Consider the following 24,241-nt stretch of genomic DNA (forward strand, 5'->3'; position numbering starts at 1 on the left):
AAGATTCCACCACTAGTGGCGCTAGTAGTTGTCTGACAAGCTTGCGTGCGGTCAGCGAGGGCAGCGAGCGTGTCAGAAGTCTACTAGCGCCATGTAGAGGCACTAAAAAACGGTGACAAAACGTGTACAATTTTTTAGTGTACGAGCAGTGGTGAGTGTCAGGGGGCTGTCGTCAGGTAACTACTAGCGCCACTAGTGGTGGAAATTGGCGGCAGAATCGAGGGACATTTTGTGAACCACTTTTAGCAGCGTGTGTCAGGGGGCTGGTTAACTTTATGAACCTGGCCACGGTTCGACGGTTGTGATTATTTTTGCATAATTCAGTACTTGTCCACCAGACAGCCACGGGTCTGTAAGGCAATTGTAAACAATAATGGCGGCATCCAGTGTTCGAAAGAGAGGAGTGTAATCTTAGGTTAATCATGAGATGAGCGTGTCATGTTAAAAAAATATGAGCAGAAGTTGCAGTTGAAAACATAGAATACCAAACATAATGACAAATTATAAAATATATGAAACATATAAAGTAATATAAAATAAATAGAAGTCATAATAAACAGATAAGGTTGAGGTTCGTAATGTTGACGCAACAGAATAATCGAAAAACGTTTGAACTTTGGGGTTGAACCTTTCAAAAACAATAAACTACACTCCGTAATTTTCGAAGTTGGTTAAAATATTGTGTCTTGCTTATTTAACAATTATGACAATATTTGCGTTAACGTTATGAATTTCAAGCTGCTAAAAGTTGCGTTTTCATCAATCTAGATAATTTTCTCTTTTCGCGGCTTTGCTTTAGAACGTCCCTGAATATATAGATACCATTTGCTAGCTCAAATAGGCTTAACACAAGAAAATGTAATATCAAATACTGCAATATTGATATGCTTAGTTTAAATTGCAATACAAATTGAGTTCACCTCAAGATATAAAATCGGAAGTCACAACTAATATAAAATGTGTAAGATTTTGAAGATACGTGTTTCGAACACTGCGTTCCATCATTACTGTTTACAATGGTCCTACAGATCCGTAGCTGTCTGGTGGGTGAAAAACGAATTATGCTAAAATAATCACAAGCCTTAGCATTGCGGGGATAGGGCAGCCGGACCACCTATTATTCTTACACCATGTTCACCGCACATGCATGAACTTGCGTAATTTTTCTTAATTAAAACGATTAAAACCCAATTACCGATACTAAATTTTGGGAAAAACTCATAAAATTGGTTCTTTCTTCTACATATCTTCAACGTGCTTCTTGCAAAGAGAAAAGTGTCTCAGAATTTTCCGGATAATTTCAAAACTTGAGATATCGAATTTTTTGAACTCATAATTTTAAAAAGCTCAACTAAACAAACAAAAATTTTTCATAAGATCATTCTTGAAATGACTGGAACTAAAAATAAAGTATTTGAAAATTTTTCCAAAATATTTGCAGCTCAAAATTGACTATGTAAAAAACTTTGAGAAAATAAATTGAGCGTTTTAAAGATGCTACTGTCGCCTGTAAAAGATTTGATATATTCATGTAAATATAAACGATACAAGTTCATGTTTGTGATTGTAATTTATTTTTCCGTTGTGTGATTTCGGCGTATATATTTCTTGTACGGGATTTTCCTAACTTTTCCATTTCACGATGTGGACGGTACGATACCAACGTTTTGCAGGCGATAGTTGTTGGTTATGAAGAACTTTTTTTACCGACGTGGTCAGTTGCTTGGTTGAAAACTGCTAATATCCCCCAAACCGGCCATACGCGGCAAATTGTTACGAAAAATAACCCAGGGTTATCAGTCTATGTATATCCTCAGTCACCGCCTAACCCGCCTAACCACTGTCGTTGCAATACCATCAAATAAGACTGCAGGTGCACACACACACACACTCATGCAAACATACATACAACTGATTTTTGGAGGTTAATTTTACTGCGCTTTACAGAATTGGATTCTTATTGAAAGAAATACAAAGTCTAAGACACCCAAGAATGTCATCGGCACTATATTGTAATAGTAGATACATTATGTACACAAATTGTCGCAGGCTGAATGTCGTCACCGCAGTTATTAAAAAGAACAATAATAATACCGAACTTGCAAAGTGTAGCCGGAAATTCGCAGTGAATGCGGTTTTACCTTGTCGAATACTGTCAACGCGTCGTTATTTCAGCACTCAACAAAATGAAACTATTAAAAGGACCTATATTCCGCTTATGGACTTTCCTGCAGAACCTGAGGCGGGAATCTTCCAACTGCTTAAATGCCTTCTAGCCTTCAAATTCGGTATTTCTAGAATCGACCAAGAATTTGACTTAAATGAATTCATAAACGGTTCACAACAAGTGTGTATTCATTTATTTCATTTTATTTTTCTTGGGAATACTCTTACGGTATTCAGTGAATAATGAATTAGAAGAACAAATCGACCAGCTTACATTTATTTATAAAATTTTCCTTTTTTGGGTAACTTTCATTTTTATACATTCCCATAGTTTATTCTGAGCAATACTCCCTTGTGTAGATTATCCATTGTTCCAGGCTGTATGCGTTGTATCAAACGCTTTGGCTAGAGAAGATTACGAAAGCTTGGACGGCCTCGTTACTCCGGACGCTATAGAGATTCTAAAAGGCAATATATCCCGAATGAGCGAGGAACAAAAAGCAGAGATTGCCCTGGACAGTAAAGAATTCCTATTCTGTTTTCCTAGCACCGTTAATATCCGGGATGGTGAGGATTAATAGCCCATCCTGGTAACATTATTTCTTTGTGACTTTGCAGTAAATTGAAGCAGATTTCAAAAAACTTTTATCGCCATTCTCTGAACAGAAAAAAGCAAGATTATTCCAGCTGCACTGTTCTAAATTTTGTTGGACTTAATCCATATTCAGCATTCGAGTGCAACTGAAATTCATAAAGTCAAGATTATTTGTAATAATATTTCAAAAATCACAAAAATTGTATTAGTTCGTTCAATTATATTAGGTATGAAAGTCCAGCTGATGACACCTTAGGAGAAATCACTTTAATCGATTATTTTTTAGATGCTTTTTGGATGCTGACTCGAACGACATACTATAGTTCTTACACAATATTGTAGGCGATCAAGTTAAAAGATATCCACGACACGATTATTGATGGCAGAAAAATTGGCAGAAAAAGTTCTTGCTCGTGATAGAATGTTTGGAATTTCAGTCGTCACTACAAGTTCGCAGTTCCTTTCAGAATTACAGAAAAATCCGTTATTTAATGTTCAGAGGTTTCGATAATTACCACAATTCTGCTTAATTTTGCAAATAAAACTACTCTTTTCCATGTTTTGCTATAATAATGGACTTATGTTTTCATTCAAATTCAACCTTATTTACTTCAGTTACATTTTATAAGCTTTCATCACATCATTTTTCTTCATACCGAATTTCTCAACTGTACTATATACCCGATATATCCAAAAATTTCCAAGAAATATTGTCACCAAGGTGGTACTGGAATTTCTTTTTAACACTGTGTAATAATTTGTTATTTTTGTTCTCAAGTATGATTACATAGCTAATATTTAGACGTGTACTATTTGATATCCTTTCTCATCTTTCGAAACCTGTTACAAAATATTCACAATCTTATTCTTACTCATTGTGGACACAATTGTTTCCAGATGAATCATCAAAGATTGTCGAAATACTGATGGTATACCATTTTTTACGAAATTGGAAAGGTTTACAAGAGCCCGGTGAAATTGCAGAATCAACATCCCCGATGCAACGGCTACAAATGACGCATGCAGCAATGATGGACCCGGATTATGCATTGCATGCTATTGTTTGTAACTACAGATTTGTCAGACACTATGGACATATGGATAGTACATGGCTTATTGATTTAGTTAATCAATTCAGACTGTGTGATGTGAAGAAATGAATGGTTTAATAGTTGCATATAGCAGTGAAGTTATCGATCAAGAACTGTTTATAAGATTGGAAATGCTACTTGATACATTTTTGTTTACAGCCATTAATTTGTTCAATTGCCATTTTCAACACAGATATAATAATTATTTACATCTGCGATAACTGAAGTAAGTTATTTTAATTTTTGTCATGTTAATAAATATATTCTCAAGTATAAGACTGCTCTTTTGATATTGAGCACTTGCCTTGATTGATATGCAGAGCACTATCTGACTTATAGATTTTTATAACAACTTTGCCCTCAGCATTCCAAGGGAAAGAAGTTATGAAGTGACACCATTTTTCCACAATTCTGCAAGCATGTTTTCACCACAGAACATACGTATAAAGAATACGATTGTCTATAGAAAAAAAGCCTAATTCGTGTGTAATTGCAATCTAACTTAAGATCAAGTGTGTAAAATAAATAAAACCGAAAATACGACCATTTGAATTAGGGTGTACTCTCGATTTTCAGCAATAATTGTTGAAATGAGTGGGAAAAAGATATGCAAAAAAAGCATGCCTCATTTGAACTGAAAACTTTGTTTCTTATGCATATGTTTTAAATTGAAAACTTTGCAGATTCAAAATTATTATTGGCTTATTCAGGGTTTTTGCCTCTCAGTAAATTTTAATGTAAATGATAAAATCTATTACTATCTCAAGGTCGGCTGTCACTTGCGTATCCGTTTCATATACGTGAAATTTCAAATTTTTCATTTTCTAGTTAAAAAAATATTGTTTTACGGCATTTATATCGGACTAACATAAGACCATCCAATTAATTGATTAATCGATTAAAGGGGATCTACGATTAGTCACTTTTCTATTAATTGATTAATCGGTAGTAATAGTTAACCGACTTTTTTAGATTAATCGAGTAATCGGAAAGACAATTGAACATGCCCTTGATCAAGACTGAAATAGATGCTTAATGAAACGAAGGAATTAAACTTTGTATAAGTTTGTTATTATTAAAAGTTCACCAACTAGCTTTTGGTTCAAAGGTTGTACATTGCAAAGCCTTAATGTTACTGATTTTGAGATTCAACGAAATCGTAGTGGGCAGTTTTCAGAGTGCTCTGAACAACAAAATTGTAACAACGATTTTTTAATTGTTTCTGTCGCATTGCTTTATTAAATGTTTGAATCTGTACAAGATGTCGAGTAGGCACAAATTTGGAGGAATTTAAAATTACTTTGAGCTCAGTTATGCATACTTTATTTGAACTATTCCCTAATTTTTGTTAACACTGTAAATTTTTCCAAAACTGAGTCAATTTAATGAGAGTACCTGATGACCTGTATACGAGGTATTCCATGCGAACTCGACAAATGATCTTTTTGCACCATTTTTTGTTCATAATTTTTCATACGATTGTCCTGATTCTGAATATGATTCCTGAATTATTTACGATTTTTATTGTAAACCGTTATGTTTTTATAGATTGTTAAAGGTGAAATAATGTGATTTGTATAAATTTCAAACAAATTCTCAAAAATTTATCGATCAAAGACGATTGTTTAGGTCGTTTGAAAAGATTCTGGAAACCAGTAACACCACATTCACGAATTTTTACTTTTTTGAAATTGGTGTAATAAATATTTAAAAAAATAGTTTCCACTTTGGGAAATGGCTAAAATGATCGTCTTTGGTCGAGGAATTTTTGAGAATTTTTTTGAAATATTCAACAATGGCATATTTTTTAACTTTAACAATTTGTTACATTCTCCAGATCTCATGTTCCCCTCTCACTGTTTTATAGTCACATTACACCCTGTATCCTCTCCTTATCTTCATCCAGCTGCCTTGGTTTCTGCACCGAGTTAGCAGGTTCATCTCTAAACTGTAACTAGCGAGTATCCTACATTTTCTAAACTCGTCACTTTCATCCTAATTTTAGCAAGAGTCACTTATAAATATATCTCTCCATGCCAATTGAAGACCTTTCCCTAAGATGACTCCTTTACATTGACCACTGTTATAATTCAATTATATGATCATTAATAATAAACAAATTATACCATTTGAATTATCTACCTTCCTTAAAACCGATCCCTTCCTTCTTCTATCATTTCCTGCATTGGGAGTAGCGGCACATAAATGTCTAATTGACGTGTATGAACCCCAAAACAGCCAAATAACACCTTGGCTAGGCGTAGATTAGATTTCAGTAGCTACTCATCGAAGTCTACACGATTTACCCTCTAACAAGTTTATAAAAAAATAATGGTTTGCGAGAAATATCTGAAATAATTAAAAACTTTTCAGTCAAGACAATAGTATAAAAAATTATGAACCAAACCAACAATGGTAAGGGAAAATCATTTGTTGAGTTGGCATGGAATACCCCATACACTACTGCAATTTTATAATATATGCATATATTAAATTTAATTACATTGTTAATATCATCTGTACATAATCTTTGAATTTAATAATGTTATTTTCAATTGGTCATAACTCAACAGATATGAATAGGTGAATTTGATCGTCAATGAGAGAAATCGCAATTATATCTACTTGATGCTATTACATAACTTTGTAAATGCAGCCGAGGGTATTTGGGGCGACAGATCTGTTACCAAAATTTATCTATAGTTGACATGTTCACGTATTATTAATCAACTACGTATGTGAGGTGCAATTAAATTTCAATTCAGAGTTAGATTTGGATGTTTGGCAGTCTAGAGATAATTAAATCACTTTTAACCATTTTTTGATGGATATCTGGGTGTGTGTATAGATTTTCACAAAAATCGATCGTGCAGCTTCTGAGCTATTAACATGAATTATTTACTTTTTTTCGGCTATAACGCAAAAATGCGGAAGCGATTATAATAAAATTTGATTCGTCAGTTTGGCTTCATTTTGTTTGAAACTGACTACATTTTGAACAAAATCGGCAGAGGTATTCTTGAGTTATTTGCAAAGATAGAAATTTACGATCATCGATTTCGGACCATCCTGAAGCAAATGTTGCGTTCAATGAAGTCGTATTAAAATGATCAGTGGGATTACTGATGTGAAGTTGAACACACGTTGGGAACGTTTTGCTGCTAACGTTTACCTATACCGCCTTATCGTTTGATCTGTTAAACAATACCGTTTTGACAAGACGTTTTTCACCATTGGCATTTGCTTTCTGGTCCGTCCAGAGTTAAACTGACGAACAGCTGTAACAAATTAGGAAAAATGTGACTTTAAATTTTGCAGAAACTTTGATACATAATATACAATGAAAATGAAGGTAACTCTTCACTTACATGATTGAACTCGATCGAACAATTCTTTAACTGGTATCTTCTCAGTAATGTGTTTGGTTAACTCTGTCACATAAACTCCGAAGGGCGCTTTTTCTGATTCAAAACATTCACGATAAGTACACGTAGAATATGCTTCTATCAGATTATCATTGCATTTGTATTCAAATACTTCAGGTATTTCATCATAAATGGCTTTGTTTGAGTCTCTAGAAATGATTAAATCAGCACATTATTACCTCCACTTATTTGTATTCTAACTAATAGTTGATGATAGCAATTACGGTATCAAGACAAGCTGCCCTTTTTTTTTCTGCCCTTACTTGTTTGGTGTTGTCAGACACATATCAAGTACAACAACTAGGAGCGCAGGATTGCGGGGAAGTGTCCACTGTAAAATTTGATTTCTCGAAATAGCGTGCCGTCTGAGGTACTGTTCAGGGATATCAGTAGGCATCAAGAAGGGTTCATGCAACTCGAACCCATGACCAGCAAACATGAAAAATCCTATATGTGATGGAAAATGAATTCATGATTACCAAAGTACCTACATTAGTCAATTTCAAATCTTACCATATACACCCTCTTTCAATGATTTAGAGAATTTTTGGATTTTCTCTGTCATCTTAGCGAGACTTGCATTACGTAGGCAGGTAACGTAGAAGCCAATTGTTTCCAGTTTTTTCTTTATCTCTTCAACGTCGGCCACTGGCTTATTCAATTCACTATAACTTTTATACTGACAGTTACCGATAAGCAATGCAACTTTATATAAAGCTTTCTCAGGTAGGTGCTCTACCTGTTTCAACAGATCAATCAAATTTGCCCAAGGCAATGTTAGTATCACAACGTTATCGACACAGCTATACTTTTTACTTTCAATCTCTTTAGACTTATGTGCTCAGTTTATTACACGAAATTAAATGTTTCAAAATATAAGATCAAGTAGAAGATTCCGATAAAACAATAAGTCAATTGGTAACATCAAGATGATTGGTTTCCTTATTTGATTTTTTTCTCTAAATATATTGAATCACTGTAAAACAATGTTGTTTTTTAGATTAACAACTCATAGTGAGAAAGTTGTAGATTTAGTACGGTCTTCCTCATCGTTTCAACACATGTTTGTGCCACATGTGCAGTACTTTGGCATTATATACCTATCCCTAATGGAAGTTCGAATTTCGTTTAAAGCATCCGATCGGAATGAGAGAGTACCAAGTTGATTAATAGTGTTAACAGAAATGACTGGTAAATTGTGTGAACAGGTTAAATTTACATATAAACATGACTAATCATTTATTAAACATTGAATATCCGTATCATCTCCGAGTAATTCCTCTTTGGAACAAAAATAAATCTTATCTTCAGGTTTCCTTGATGACCACAGTAATGAAATTTTGTAATTCAAAGCAAAACAAAAGTATTCAATGAAATACCGCTCTCAGATTTTGGGTTGATAGAAATTAACTCCACCAGTTCTTTGCTACAATTCAAGTGAACGTATATTATAAGTGATAGATGAGAAAAAACTGAAATTCAAAATCCTCAGATTATGTAACTGGATAATAGAAATCAAACAGAAATAAAATTTCGGATTAAAAAAAATTACAATTTTTTGTCATTTTTGAAATTCAAAATTCAAAACAAAATTCTCTAAAAGTTGTAATGTTCTAGGTTTTCCAGATGACAACTCTGACGAATTGAACTTTTCTATTGTTTTCCTGCTTCTACAATTTCTCTGACCGTTAAACGCCTCAACAATAATCTTTCAGACTGATTAATGGTTCTTTAAAAAAATATTTTACGCATCAACATTGCTCACCGTTAATTTACTGCATGCTGTGAAAGATGCCAAACCATACCCATTTGATACCTCACAACGATATCGTCCTGTATCTTCGAATTGAAAATTAAGCAACTGCAAATTTCATGTGATTAATAAATTGGGCTTGTTCATCTACTAGCCAATATGGTATTTTTAATTTATAATGCTTAAAAATGTCATTCAACTTACCCGTAAAGTATTCTGTGTTTTTCCCTTCAGTAACTTGTCATCTTTATACCACTGATACTTTAGACTTGGGTCCGGTTTTACCTGACAGCTCAAGGTATGGTCTTCACCTATCTTCACTTCGGCAGGTAACGGATGTTCTGTTATTTCTGGAGGCATGGCTTTTATTGAAAGAGAGACATATTCTGAATATTTTTCTCTGAGACAAATACCGTCGCTTGTGCGTTGTTCAACTCTGCACCGATACTCGCCTTCTTGATCAGGACTGAAAGAATGGGTGGCGAAACTTTTATTGAACAGCTGAACAAAAGCATGAGATAATTTGTTTGAATTTTTTAATAACTGTCCACTTTTATATTATAATATGGATACAACACAAAGAATATAAAAAAGAAATGCAAACGGTGTTATAGCGTGGCTTGCTTACCTAGTTATAAGTATGCTAAGGGTGCTCGATGTTTCATTCTCCAAGTCAATGTTTCCATGACGCCACTGTAACATTGGGACTGGTATGCCTCTTGCTTTACAGACAATTTTGAATGTGTCATTTAATGCAAGTTTGTATGATTGTTCCTTGGCATTTGGCTGTTCGGTGATTTCCAGATCGACTGATGAAAAATTGTTTGATGTTTACATGACAAAACATTAGGAGGAAAACGCTTATTATTTTGCAATTTGAGAACGACTTTGGACGAGTTACATTTTCAAAATATAAGATCAAATTTGATTATGTATACTTAGTACAACCTGTCACATGAATTATCGTTCAGTTTAAATATATGTAAGTTTTGTGGTTTGACTATTGGATCAATTATTTAAATAGACACAGGATTCTCCATAACTACAAGAATAAACTATAACCAAAGAACAAATTAGTTATCTACCTGGCCCTAAAAGAATACACAGTGCATCATAAAGCTCGCAATCTTCAAGAATGTGACACAATTTTCCAACCCGATATAATCTATTGCTTAACTCCAACAATAAAGTTTGCGCTGGCGATGCTTCTCTGTTTGTTTCTAGCCGATACATCCATCGTTTACTGCGCAAAAAAATTGTTAGGAATAACAATGACAGTAGCAATGAATATATTTTAAGTATAGAAATAATGATACTTTGTTGATGTCGTGTTTGTTGTATAATAATAATGTTATTTTCATTATTTTTACCTGAATGTAGATGATGGATTTTGAATTGAGGATTCTTCTACCAAGTAATTTGCTACTGTTTTCCATGCAAAGTTTTTATTCAATTCCTTTGTCAATTCCGACAAAACGTCGTAGTCTAACTCTTCTAAAGGAAGATCTTCGTCGTACATTGCCAGGTAAATATACGAAATACTATATCAAAATTTAAGCTTCAAATCGAAGTTCGATAGTTTCATCACACTGTCATTGACTATCATTTCTTGGTATGCACGCTATGTAATCGGAAATAACTTTTACTGGGTCACCGCCGTCTAACTCATTGCCAAATCCAGTAAGCTGAGTGATTTCTAAAGTTGCAAAGTATGCAGGGTACTCGTACTTTTCCTTGCTGTTTCTGGGAAGTCCCCCACTACCCCGGATTTTTTATCGCGGCATGTTTACGAGATAACGTGTTTCACGGCTCCTACCGATAAAGAAGCTACCGGATCGTTGACAAAATTTTTTATAGCTCCAAGCCGTTGCCTGAAGAATCAGTCATGTCCAAGCTCACTTTATCTGCCGAGTACTGGGGATTGATTCTGTACAGCTCCCTGACACTCACCACTCGTATACCAAAAAATTGTACGCGTTTTGCCCCCGTTTTTTAGTTCCTCTACGTGGCGCTTGTGGACTTCTGACACGCTCGCTGCCCTCGCTGACCGCGCGCAAGCAAGTCAGGCGACTATTAGCGCCACTAGTGGTGGAAATGGCGGCAGAATCGAGGGACATTTTGCGAACCACTATTAGCAGCGTGTGTCAGGGGGCTGATTCTGTAGTTTCACTTTTAACATTTCCCACCATCCAAGCATTCTGATTGGTTGACTAAACTTTTCGAATCAATCAGAATTTTGGATGGTGGGAAATTTGAAAAGAGAATTTACAAAAGCGATTCCTTGGTGACAATCTGAATACCGTTGACTGAGGATATATATATGTATATATATACCCGGGGTCCCTGAATTACCCTGGATACTCCGTCTCTCCCACTCTGCATTCATTAGCTGAGAGACGGGCCACAGTTTTTGCGAGGTTGACGGCATGGGCATCTATCGCCAGTAGTATACCTATGATTTGAAGCTGATACCAATACGAATTCGAATCTGCAGCTCCTCGAACATCTGATACGTAACAAGTCAGTGTCGTTTTTCCCAGGTTCATTGGAAACGAATGACGAAATTGGTAATTAATTAGAAAGAAATCGAGATGCAATCAAAAATAATCGTCACTTGGACCCAAATCATATTTATTTTGTTTCGGATACAATTTCGAATTCACCGCTAGTCGACATAACCCACAAATTAGATGTTCTGGTTCAATCGAGTTGTGTTCGCTTATTTTTTTAGACTCCATCAATCGATGCATCCATTATTTTTAGCGTTAGTGGCCATCGCTGTTTTCCATCGACGCAGAGTTTGTAAACATCTTCCATATGTTTGGAATCTGAGTCTCCTAGGACCGAACTGCTTGCAGCGTATAGTAATAACAAGCTCCGCATCAACTGCGGGTGAGGTTGAAGAATACCAATTTGTAGGGTTATTTTTATTACTTCGTAAAGTGGTACTGCGTGTTGATTGTGCAAACGATGCGCAAGCAATTCACATCGTAATTTGCAGAGTGTTTTCAAAGCTACACGCCTAAGATGATATTTAATAGTGGCTTGCTGAAATTCAGTACCCCATTTTCAATCTCGACTTATAGCAAAGCGAGCAAACTCGTAAATAATTTATCACGATATTCTTTCAATTCGAGCCACACGCAAAAGTTCTAACGTAATTTCCGACGATTTAGTTCGACACGGGCGTCAACGTTACGAACCTGGCCGATTAATCTTTAGAAGCGTCGTATTATAATTGAAACACAGATTTGAATGGCGAACCGCGCATGCTGCCGCGCTAGTGGAAACTAGAGTCCCTAGGGAAATCTGCTGGGAACGTCGTATAGCGACATCTGCGTCGTCCGTGCGAAAGCTAAGCAAATGCCAACTGCAACTGGTAGCGACGTGTGGCGGAGAATCAGAACACCGGAATAGGGATGTTGATCAGTTCTTCGTGTGGCCATCTAGAAGGCAGTTGCGTTCATTTTTTTAACATTTTCATTGGTGCGGTCGGTATAACAAACGTGGGAATAGTATAGTTGCAAGTCAAAAATCCAGTGCCGAGCCATCATGGCGAACCCTCGGAAATTCAGTGAAAAGATAGCTCTTTTGAATCAGAAACAGGCGGAGGAAACTGCCGCGTTCGAGGCAATCATGCGAGAGGTTTCCGACGTCACGAGCAGAGTAAGAGATTTCTTTTATTTTCACTCGGACACGTCTGCCGTGTATCCTCTAACCCGGACATTAAAACGTAAACAACGAACCTCTTACACCTCCTCTCTAGTATTGGTTGGTGCGTGTTATATGCAGCGAGCGCGCCGTAGCTACATGATATCTATAGACGTATCGTATTCGTACATACTTTTCACTCATGTTCACGCACAGTCCGAACCGCCTCACACCATTTCGCAACGAATGTAGCCAATGTTCGATGATTGTTGCTTCGATTTTTTTTCTGCGCCTCATTGTCAAGAGGTTCCAATAGTTGTTTCATTGTCACGATAGGAAATAAAGAATAAGAAAAGAATCAGACAAATACCAACCGTTGCCGTCGAATCTTCGTTATTACACGGCCATCCATCGCCTGTCTGTCTCCACGTTACTTTCCTATATTATTATTGTAACTATTATTATTTTGTTTTTCATTCTCTGTTTACATCAGTTTTCTTTTCCACACCTTTTTCACGCGACGATTACGTCTGCTTCTGCGAGAGCTCGCGCCCAGCTCCCATGTGTATGTTTTTGCTCCTTTATCTCTCCTTCTTTTTCTCTCTCTTTCTCTCTCTCTCTCTCTCTCTCTCTCTCTCTCTCCCCACTTCTTCCGGTTACATGTATCTTGCTATGGGTATGTTTCACGGTTCGGACTCGACCCCATCGCCAACCACCGTCGGCGCCTGAAACGAGAATGTACCTCCTACGTTGCATCCGAAAAACGTTCGTTCGATCTTCCCACTTGTGACAATTGACAATCGGCGGTAAACGTAATGTGACATCTGCCGCGTGATTGCGTGTCTCTCTCATTTTCGCTTCGTTCGAGGCCTCTGCAAATGCGACGTATCGTACACGCGTATACATACGTAAAGACGCACGTATAGCATCACACGAGTAGGAGACGTACTTACCAACACACGCGTCCGCTTCTCCCTCCGTTTACCAACGAATGCATGCGTACACCTATACATGTAGATCAGCGCACAATACAACACACGTGTTCACACAGTGCACGCGACAGGTTTGTGCATTAGCAGCGTGTACGTATTTGTGTGCAGGCAGCAGCAGACAGATATGTATATATACGGTAGATACATATCGTACCTCATAATCCGATAAACACTCCGAGAGGCACATTTCATTATTTACACAAATGTCAAAATAGTACTCCGGCAATGCCGCATAACTTGACCCAACACGTTCGCAACAAACGTCTGTGGACATTATTTATTGCGATTTCGCATTGCATCTATAATAGTACTACTCTATTATGTAAGCTTTATTTAATGATGTTTATTCGTTGCGATTAGTGCTTTTTTTTCTTAAACCTTTTTCACACAATCTTTTATTATGTTATATATGCTGTCAAAAGATCTTGCTCATATCAATTTATATTATTCTTTAATTGGTTTGATTTCGTTGTTTGTTTCGTTTTGATTTTTTCAAGTTTTATTTTATTTTGTTTTTATCGGTCTCTCTCTCTCTCTCGCTCGCTCTCTTTCTCTTCCTCTTCCGTCACCTTAAATCGTGCTGTCGTGTCGAGGCCCGTGTATTTATACATTGCTTATATATATATATCTGTATGTATACACTATCAGTATAGATTTATTTATTGTATCTACTTTTATGTTTACGTCAGGATTCTTCAGCTTTTTATTCTATTGAATAATATGTCGTTATTGGTCGGTGATACGATGTTTATTTTTCATTTTACACAACGTCGTTGCGTTGAAATTCCTCCCCCCTCCGCCCCAACCCATAAAAAAAAATCGGACGGACATAAAATTGTTATTATATAAATGATGTTACCATTGCGTGATTGTCTGCGAAATATGCGTAACGAAGATAGATTTCCGTCAAGAATTGTCGTCTGTAAACAAACAAAAATTTCATCGCTGAATATGAGAGACAGCTACGTATGAGAAATGAAATGAAATGAGATAATTTAAAAACCGCAATAATTTATTGCATTATGCATGAATTATACGGGTATACTCCGTGGGAATGCGTAGGCATGTGGATTCATCACGAATTAAGACGTTCAATCACTTTTCGCGAAGACAATAGATTATACATTTCCGTTCGTAACTCGTAAGCAACCCAGTTGTGGGAACATCTATATCATACGTTGGGTTTTTTTTTTTCGTTTTACCGTCACAAACTGTAATGTGTATTAAAAATTTTTTGGCACAGACATCTATTAGATGAAGTAATTTTTAGTCAATTACTCAACTGTTCGTGGTATGGGGGAAAATTATTCAAGTTTATGAATACGTATACGTGTACATGAAAATACAACGTAATGTATAGCCGTATAGAATATTATGATTATACATTGAGAAAAAACTTTTGCTAGACTTGCGGCAATAATCATTTTTTATTTATTTGCTTGGTAATGATAAATCTGACACTTTGACAACTATCACAAGTATTGTTTGACTTGGTGAAATCGCTTTTTCTCGTAGCTACAAAATTACGAATTATTTAGTTGAATTAAGAACATTTTCTATGAATCGCAAAAATAGATTTCAACGGGTTGACAACAGAATATTTTACAGGGAAAAAATTGTGAATTTTATCGAAGAGTTAGAAATTGATTTCAAGCAATTGACACTCGTCAAAGCCAAGTGTATATATTCTGTGAGTTGAACGACGTTCGTTAATACAACCACTTACAAATATCGAGATGCAGTCTTTTGGATAATTTTGCCGTGGGTCAGAATTTTCGAAAAAGTCGATAGTCCGGCAGACTAAGACTTCATTTCGATATTTGTAAGTGGTTGTGCTAACTTGACGAACGTAGTTGAATATATATTGGGAGGTGTAAAATCGACTAAATATTTCATCAACAGCCAGTAATGAATTAATTTTATTGGATTAACTGCAATTTTTTAAATACTTTTGAATAGTTCGTCATTTGATACTCGGAAGTAAACATTTCTTTTTTTGTAACAAAGATTATTTGGAAGTTTGCCGTTGCCTTGAATCAAGTGCATCCAAAGTCGAAGAATTTTTTTCTCACCGTAGCACCAAACATCGTTATTGTACAAAGATAACGCTGGTGAACAGTGGTTTTGTTGCCCTTGATATTTGACCGGTCTTAGAAAGATTTGATGTCAATGACCCTAGAAGTACGCGTAGTTTTTCAAAATTGGCTCTAGTTATTTATTTTATCGACATTTTCATTCATGACTCGAAAAAGCAATATTTGGATGAAAAATCCGATTTCTTTTCTTTATAATATCCTAGTTTGATCAAAAAAAAAAATAAAAAATAAAAATACCGTCTGTAGCTTTGGTTTGTAGTTACAAACAAAAAGTTATTTAGACAAAAGTGAAAAAATTGTAGAAAATATAATACTTTGTTGTTCTCACCATGAAAAAGAGAGCCTGTAAGGTGTTCTGAGATAAAAAAAAAAAATTTTTTCCCTAATGCGCATCAACATTTCGGTAGAACATCTCAAATAGAATATCTCAGCCAAATATGAGCTCGTAATGTTGATTTTTTTTTTCATTTCCCATTCAAATAACACCTAAATAAAATCGGAAAATTTTTTGAATTTCTTTTTTTCTCGTAAACGAATTGACTTGTAAAATATCTAAATACAGATTCTTGTAGGAAATTCCACGCTCTGTACAAAATTACTGATTGTGAGACAGAATTTTCCTAACTCTAACCGATTTTTCAAGAGATATTTGACTAAACATTTAGTCATGGCGAATACAATACTACAATAACATAAAAACTAGAGCCAATCTAATGTAATCGTAATTATATTCGTAAATCTTACGTTCTCAAAAACCAGAATTTACCGAAAAAAATCAGGGCAAGAAAGAAAAGTTTTTATCTTGTAGAGATGTGTAATTAATGGTCGTAATACAATACTACCTGTATTTACGTACGCCTATAATTTTTTTACAACTTTTTCCCACCTCACTTAAGTCTTACTTTTTATCTTTCACCACGCTGTCGGTAACTTATTAACCGATGATATTGTCTCGCGATAGATTCAACATTCATTCTTATATCCGTAATGATATCTGTTTGATAGAGTTCGAGTCAGCGGTAGTTCCATCGTATTGAAGTTGTTAACGTTATCGTAACGAATCATGTTGAGGTAAAACCGTTATTTCACGATTTTGGAATTGTCTGAAATTCATTAGACCGTAATAAAACAAAACACACTCATATTTCTCAATCTTGGCTCTTTAAAAATCATTGTAAAATTAAGAAAATAGTGATTTTTTCCCCCTACTAATGTTTCGTTACGGTAACGTTAAACTCTTAACTCACTTCTTCTTCGTAAAATTTACCGTTCAGGACATTTGTTTTTTTTTCTCAGATAATTTAGATTGTTTTCTTTTAAGTTCAAAAATATTGACCCTACATAATTTGATTGAAAATTTCAATTCACGTCACGTTATTTGCATTCATAATATCGACATGAAAAATTTTGATGAAAATAAAAATCAGATGCTGCTTATCGATTTTTCGCAAATGTCTGTGATTTTTTTTTTTTTTTTTTTTTCCCCACGAGCAAAATTATATTAGTTGCATTGTGTTCATTAATAATTAATCGAGAATTTAATCAGATTATTCCTGCCATCGATCGTTAATTTGGTAAATATTCTTCGGCTGTTGCACCACGTGGAGGCTAAACGGTTCATCGATCATTTATAGTTGACCGTGAGTTTCTAATTATTCACGTGAAATAACTAATAGCTACGGTAGCATTAGCAGCTTATCTTATCGGAACGAATAAACTTAACGGAATCATTTGCGATGGATGGTGAAGAACCAAAGTTTCCAACAAAACATTTCATATTTTGCTTTCGTTTACCAGTCACAGATTGTCATATTGTTTATGTAGGTCATTCGATTCACGAGGCGAATAATAGCGATGTTTACTTAATCATATTCATGTTGTTATTTAAAATCATACAATTTTCACGATCAATTATAGAAAAAAGACAATACATTTTTCGATTTCGTTTAAAATTTAAAAAAAACACGCACACATAATTTACAACATTTTTTCCGAATAAACTACGGTAGAAACAAAATTTGTTAGACCAACAAGAGAAATAGGTATTAATAATAAGAACGGTTATAGCAAAGATTTCTTACAGTACAGTGAGATATTTTTTTTTAGTACAATTAGAGGATTTGTTGAATTAGGAAAGCCATGTGCTATACTATTATTGCGAAATTCTAGTCGCATCGGCAAATAAAATTTCATACCGTACACAATTGCATTTACTAGAACGTTTCTCCCTCGTCTAGAATAGTAGATTGTGCACCAAGGGAGTAAAATGGCTTACTCCCGAGGTGCACACGATACTTTATACACCCCTTGCCATGTTTTCCGAGCTTCTACCGTCGTATACCATTCAACGCAAACTCAACCCAACCACGCGTCCCAAGGACCAAAAAAAAAGCAACTCCCACTTTTAAGCCCTGAGAATCCGAGGAGGGAGTAAAAGTCGTTTTTACTCCCTAGGACTTAAAAGTACTACTTTACTCCCTGTTCGGAGGCATCTAAAAGCTAGGAAAACATGCCAGTGGTATATAAAATAATTTTTTCCCAATTCGGTGGTTTCAAATGAACGAGCATTGATTGGGAATCGCCAAAAGCGATAATTGCGAAACGTTTAATTACCAATTAGTTCGGAAGACGCTTTCGCCTTGACGCGTTGAGGAATCCCTCTAGCTTAGTAATTATGGCGATGTACAAACCCGGCTGGAGGCGGCAGGTTAATAATGGGGAAGTACTAACACGGTAGTTCACCACCCTATTTCTCTTGGTCTGTATCGAGGAAACTGGTAATGCGAGTACGTACGTAAATTAGACAGGCCGGACCGTTCAGAAAAATTCTTATGCCACAAGTTGAAAAATCATACAAGTTAAACTTGAATCAAAAGAAAAAGATCATCAAAGTTTCAATGCTCAAGTTACTTAGGGGTGCCGGTTTTTTTTTGTCTTCTTTTCTATAAAATAATTGAAAAAAGATTAAAAGACGTATACCGAAAAATATATGATTAATTTTTTTGTTAGCATTTTTTTTTATTAATGTATTATACAACGATTATGCATACCGCTCCGCGATAGTGACACGATTAACTATCGATTTCTCAACAATATGTACCTAACGTACTTCCGGTTGGTTAGTACTTGGTAATGATAAATCTTGCTATCGCATAACATTTCTACCGTCGTAACTGTCTTAGAAAAAGCATTTCTTTAGGTCTTTAGCTTTTTGCTATTGTGACGCAGTATATTAAAAGAGATAATACTTGAGTTTTATTATTTTTCACAATATTCTTAAAGTGATACTTTCTTATAAAAGAAATTCCCTGTTTTAATTTCGTAATCCTGCTTCTCCAATATACACTCGGTTTTGGGATTTCAAAAACTGCAACTTCTTCTCGAAGCTCAACCCAAGTATTTTATTACAACATTTTTTTTACACGCTTTGTATGTAGCCCTATTCGATTCTCGTGCAAATTTATTAATGGCTTTGAGATAACGAACGTGAAATTAGTTCCTGCATTATGGTTTTTCTCTATTTTTATTTGAAAGCTGAAACGTATTCATCATTCATCGTAAAAATATTGTATGTCTTTGCACAAGAAAGTTAGCTAAAACCAGTTTGTTATGAAGATTAATTTACAGTCTTTGATAAAAAAAAAAAACTCCACAAGATTTCGAACAACAAGTTCTTGACCTCGAGCGCGTTGCGGTTATAATATTTAAGAATAAATTTTCAGATAACTTTGGCCAGATTATTCTAAGTCGAGATTACTAAAGAGTGAGAAAAATATTTCTACAGTACTGTAAATTTCGCGAAAGTCGTACGTCGGGATAAAGTTATTCCACGGATTTGAGAATTCCCGGCAGATTCCCATACGTCATAACCTACGGTCGTCGAGTAGATAATTTTTAAGCTCCGTTGTTGCTGTAGAGACTGAGATAGTCGGTTAAAGGTTTCCATTTCCGCATTGACCTAAGGCAGCAGCGTTCATGGGCGCGCTGATGTCTCTTATCATGTATTTCAACGATAAATGGAAATCAGGAGAAAGAATTTTTATGTTTACAAATTACCAAATATATGTGTGAAATTCGAACAACGTCTAGGAATGCTTGTGGTCAAATTGCCGAAACGTAATGCCTTTTAGATTTTCAAATGTTTCGGGTTATATGGTGTTGATCAAAATCCCTACTGATATCATAAATGCAAAGGTGTGTTTGTTGGTTTGTCCTTTTTTCACGCAGCAACGGAGCAACGGATCGACGCGATTTTTCGCGTAGAGTTAGTTTATGGGCCAGAAAGTGACCTAGGCTATATAAGTTATGCAAAATGGGTTTCATTAGTTGAAAAAATGATAAAAATATGAGAAATACGTTGACTTTTGACACGGAATGTACACTATGCGCTTGGAAATTATGACCGTCACCGCGAGATGGCGGCTCTGGTCTCGCCTGCCTTACCATCCTAGCCAAACAGCCAGGTAGTGCAGCCTAAGCCTGCTAGATGGCATTGCCGGCGAGGCGGCGTTATGTTAGTAATACACTCACCAGATGGCTTTCGTATCTCGCGATTGAATTGCACTCATTCCAGTATAAACCTCGTGATAAAACCCGGTCGTTAATTATTTATATTCAAACGTACGGTCACCTTATGGTAGTTAATGGTATGCTAAAGCTGCATTCATGATTCATATTACGTGTAAAAATATTTATCTACTTTATTAATCGGAACACACTTTAGTAAATGTTGCTTTTTCGTACCTCGCTCATAGCGCCGCATATAATAGCATCCTAGTACATTTGCTCTTTACTGTATCCAGCCGCGTGTGTAAGGTATTAAAGTACGTATCACATAGATCCGTGGATGAATAATGTATGGTGCAGAAAAATAGGGTTTAGACAGATAATTCGAATTCGTATACGCTCCACTTTTTTGGCAGCTATCAGCTAATTATGTTGTATTTGGATAAAACAAATCATGGATATAAATATAGTTGAAGAAATTTTTCGCTACAACTTTGTTTACTTAAATACGGATAAATAGGCAAACACATCCATACAATATTGTGATAATGTAGAACGAAAAATTCTGCAGTTCAAAAAGCTTTCGTCGAGTCAACGTTCTGAACTTTCACATAGTTAGAAACACTGAATTGGTAAAGTAAAACGTTGTTCAACATGCAGCGAGACCGAGTTGCGTTCTAAACGATCCGGCGTTTCCAGTTTCACAGTGGATCGTCATGTACGAATAAAAAAATCCACAGTCATCGATCAGCTTGTGAAATAATAAAGAATAATAAATAATAAAATACTCTTGTCAACCAAACGAAATTGAAAACAATTCAAAACGATACGCAACATTTGAATCCGGCTTAATCAGTTTTTCAAATCCCAAAATTCAAATTGAAAACAATAGTTTGATGACCAGTTAAATCTTTATTTCAATAAGTGATTAATTGATTGACAGTAGTCCATTAAAATTTACCTAAACATATTGAGTGTGAAACAAATAGCAATTTTCACATCCAATATTCATACGACATGATCATTGAACCAAACGATTACTAACTCTGGATATTTTCGTCATCATACCGGTACATGTAGCATTGTTATCGGATACAAGCATAAAAGAACCTCGCGAATAACAATGAATATGCGAGTGTTCGATTATGGAATCTGATGTCGAATCATTTCGCGAATTCAATCATTAGCCGGACTTCAGCACGCAAGGGACCTTGAGGCAGTGTTCTCTTTATGAGAACGCCAAACTTTCCTGCGCACTTTGCGGCCGACTGTAGAATCTGTTTTATTATTTTATTATATACTGTGTCATTATTATAATTGTAAATGACAGAAATTATTCATGAGTAAAAATTTTACTTCCAATCAAACGTAAAATAACCCGTATGTTAGTTAGGCCGAATTCTCCGCGCTTTTTACGCGGTAATAAATGACAAACATATATGCACACGTACTGTCAAATTAAATAACGATCAATCAGTAACGAATGCTTCTTTCGAGGTCGTTACCGTCACTCTGTAATTATGGTTGGTTAATTTCTAAACTTTTCCACCGATCGACCAAGTTTTATTAATTTGATAGGTATTCGTTTTGTACCTTTATTAAGCTGGAAGTAGGCAAAATTTTATTTATGTCCATATACTTACGATCGTTATTCTAATATTAGGGCCGAGGGGTTATTCACTTGTTAAAATCGCAAACTACTTTGGAAATCAGTCACTTGAAAATCGTTTGAAATTACTGGAAATTGCATAGAATCGTATGAGATCCCTTGAAATCGGGTGAAAACGTGCGTGTATTCACTTGTTGAAATCGCAAACTACTTTCAAAAGCAGTGACTTTAAGATTGCTTGAAATCACTTGACATCATTCGAAATCACTTGAAATCACGTGAAATAGTATGAAATTCGTTGAAATCGCAAACGATTTTGGAAATCGTTCACTTTAAAATCGTTTGAAATCACTTGAAATCTTTAACTATTTTGAAAAGCAATCGCTTTCAAATCAGTCGAAATCAGTTCAAATCACTTGAAATCATTTGAATTCGGTTAAAATGACTCGAAATCACTTGATATCACTTAAAATTGCTTTGAAATCATCTGGAATCGAATGAAATCCCTTGAAATTGGTTGATATCATTCTAATCGTTTGTCATCCTATCTATAAGTGAATATCCCTCGATTAAGGCAGTTCAATCTAAAGTGTACATACCTTTCTGCAGCAATCCTGACTTAATCGGTTGCCATTTTTTTTTCTCTATTCGATCACACAAGTCGATGCCTCACGATTTAATGAAGAATTTTCTTACAAGAACCGTTTCAATCCGTTTCAAGAAAAAATTCGGATTGCATATATTTCTCTGTGCAAATAGAGTTCTTGCTGCAAAAGCATTCCTGACATTGTTGCAATACTTGTAACCGTAAAAAATGTCTACACGTATCATTTTAACTTTACTATTTTAAATTCTTGAACCTTTTTTCTCTGTAGTTTTAGACCAGATTATAATTATTCTATTAAGAACTCTTTCTCATTCTCTGCTGAGTATATTGTGTAAATATTATCGATAACCGTTGTTTGTGTATTCACGGGATGAAGTATCATAGAACATTTATTTAAATTTACCGGATATAATTTTGTGTGCTTATTCTGTTTCGGAAAAATGGTAAAAAATAACTCCGTTGAACCGTTGGTAGAAAAAATAAAAATAAAAAATACCACGTCCCTTGTTTACCATCGTCCCCCTATTAGTCGTATCGGAAAAAATCGGCAGTTGTGTCAGTTATGGTCGAGAGAGAACCTCGTTAATTTTTATTTCGCCGTTTGTCCCATGTCTACATTGGCGGAGGACGGATGGCAAGCTGAACACACATATTAATACCTACTTCCACATCTATTTTTTTCATTAGATACTCACGATAACATGAAATAGGATCATCGGATGCGATAGAAATTTTAATATCCAACAGCGTTTCCTGGCGGCTGTAGGAAATGTGGAATGTTAAAAAAGTGACCTGAGAGTAAGTTCAACTTCCGGTGTTTCAATTTGTTATCTCATTGATAACTCGAAGATATTTCGTCCGCCAGGATCAGGAATGATCTAGTGTCGATTTGCAAAAAGATGTATGTTCCCCGTCAATCAGCTCTGCGTTCAGTCTCAGGATAAAAACAATAACAATAAATAATTTACCTACTTATCTGACTAATGTTCACCATAATGCTTATAGAAAATATGTATCAGCTTTTATATATAGTACATATACGAACATGTTTAATCAAAGTCGCTCGTTAAAAAATCCGACGCATCTGTTGGGCAGGTTGAAATATTGGCCTGTTAGTAATGCCGAGACTTAAGGTCATGTAATATTCCTACCTTTACCGACCGAGCAAACTCACCCGTTTCCTCCCTATTTTGAATAAACAAACGAACGGAAAGGGTTTACATTTCTACGGTGCATCGCTCTTTTCTAGCACAATTCAGGCAAGTTACTCGTATTCCGAAAGTCGTCAAGAAAATGTGTGAATTTTTTGACTCGTCTCACTTTTCCCACATTTCCCGCATTTCAGCGGCCAAAAAGTGCATAGCTGAGATACTTCGCAATTCCAGAAAGAATGAGGAGTAAAATGAGCCATCGTGAGACTAATTTAGGAAGAAAAAGGGTGAGTTTGCTCGGTCGGTAATGGTAGGACTACTGCATGACCTTAAAGAAGGCTCGAGAGTTATTTTGATGGATTTTGGGACGAGCGATTGGCTTCGATCGTTATCTTTCTATTGCTTTGTGCATTGTTGCGCAACGCAACTTGGTGGTCCTGTTTCCACTGCTATTATACTATTATGGAAACTTCCTTGAAACTCCTTGTCGAAATTCGCCGGTTCAGACATATTACTACCGGGAAGCTCGGGAATGATGTAGAACGAGGAAATTCACTGTATCAGCGAATTTTTCAACTATCTCTGTGGTAATTCTACGG

General features: G+C 35.5%; 3 protein-coding genes and 1 long non-coding RNA gene across 10 annotated transcripts in view; 2 read left to right on the plus strand and 2 right to left on the minus strand.

Moving 5' to 3' along the window:
* Positions 1–1,880: 1,880 nt before the first annotated feature.
* LOC124308648 (uncharacterized) lies at positions 1,881–6,763 on the plus strand. Of its 2 annotated transcripts, none has more exons than XM_046771534.1 (3): positions 1,881–2,347; positions 2,544–2,733; positions 3,659–6,763. In XM_046771534.1, exons 1-3 carry the CDS (start codon positions 1,994–1,996, stop codon positions 3,919–3,921), a joined length of 807 nt encoding a protein of 268 aa, XP_046627490.1. In that variant the 5' UTR covers positions 1,881–1,993; the 3' UTR covers positions 3,922–6,763. The 2 variants fall into 2 exon arrangements, with proteins under 2 accessions (XP_046627490.1, XP_046627491.1); XM_046771535.1 differs by having other exon boundaries at positions 1,881–2,288; positions 2,527–2,733.
* Positions 4,902–10,943, minus strand: LOC124308647 (mucosa-associated lymphoid tissue lymphoma translocation protein 1-like). The gene is made up of 9 exons (XM_046771533.1): positions 10,401–10,943; positions 10,116–10,273; positions 9,659–9,839; positions 9,235–9,496; positions 9,043–9,138; positions 7,791–8,016; positions 7,541–7,724; positions 7,221–7,426; positions 4,902–7,130 (listed from the first exon to the last, which is right to left on the minus strand). The coding sequence occupies exons 1-9, from the start codon at positions 10,547–10,549 to the stop codon at positions 7,021–7,023; spliced, it is 1,572 nt and encodes a 523-aa protein (XP_046627489.1). The 5' UTR covers positions 10,550–10,943; the 3' UTR covers positions 4,902–7,020.
* A 1,507-nt stretch (positions 10,944–12,450) lies between these two features.
* The window catches only part of LOC124308618 (CREB-regulated transcription coactivator 1-like), a 59,719-nt gene continuing 47,928 nt past the window's right edge, over positions 12,451–24,241 (plus strand). For all 6 annotated transcript variants that reach the window (XM_046771469.1, XM_046771471.1, XM_046771472.1 and 3 more), the window contains exon 1: positions 12,451–12,696. In XM_046771469.1, coding sequence (XP_046627425.1) covers positions 12,583–12,696 — 114 coding nt within the window. In that variant the 5' untranslated portion in view covers positions 12,451–12,582. The remainder of the gene's footprint in view (positions 12,697–24,241) is intronic.
* LOC124308619 (uncharacterized) lies at positions 12,690–13,772 on the minus strand. Its single transcript, XR_006909049.1, has 3 exons — positions 13,635–13,772; positions 13,190–13,553; positions 12,690–13,119 (listed from the first exon to the last, which is right to left on the minus strand). It is a non-coding gene; the product is annotated as an uncharacterized LOC124308619 (long non-coding RNA).

The sequence above is a fragment of the Neodiprion virginianus genome, chromosome 7 (assembly GCF_021901495.1).
Source record: "Neodiprion virginianus isolate iyNeoVirg1 chromosome 7, iyNeoVirg1.1, whole genome shotgun sequence".
Classification (NCBI taxonomy): Eukaryota; Metazoa; Arthropoda; class Insecta; order Hymenoptera; family Diprionidae; genus Neodiprion; species Neodiprion virginianus.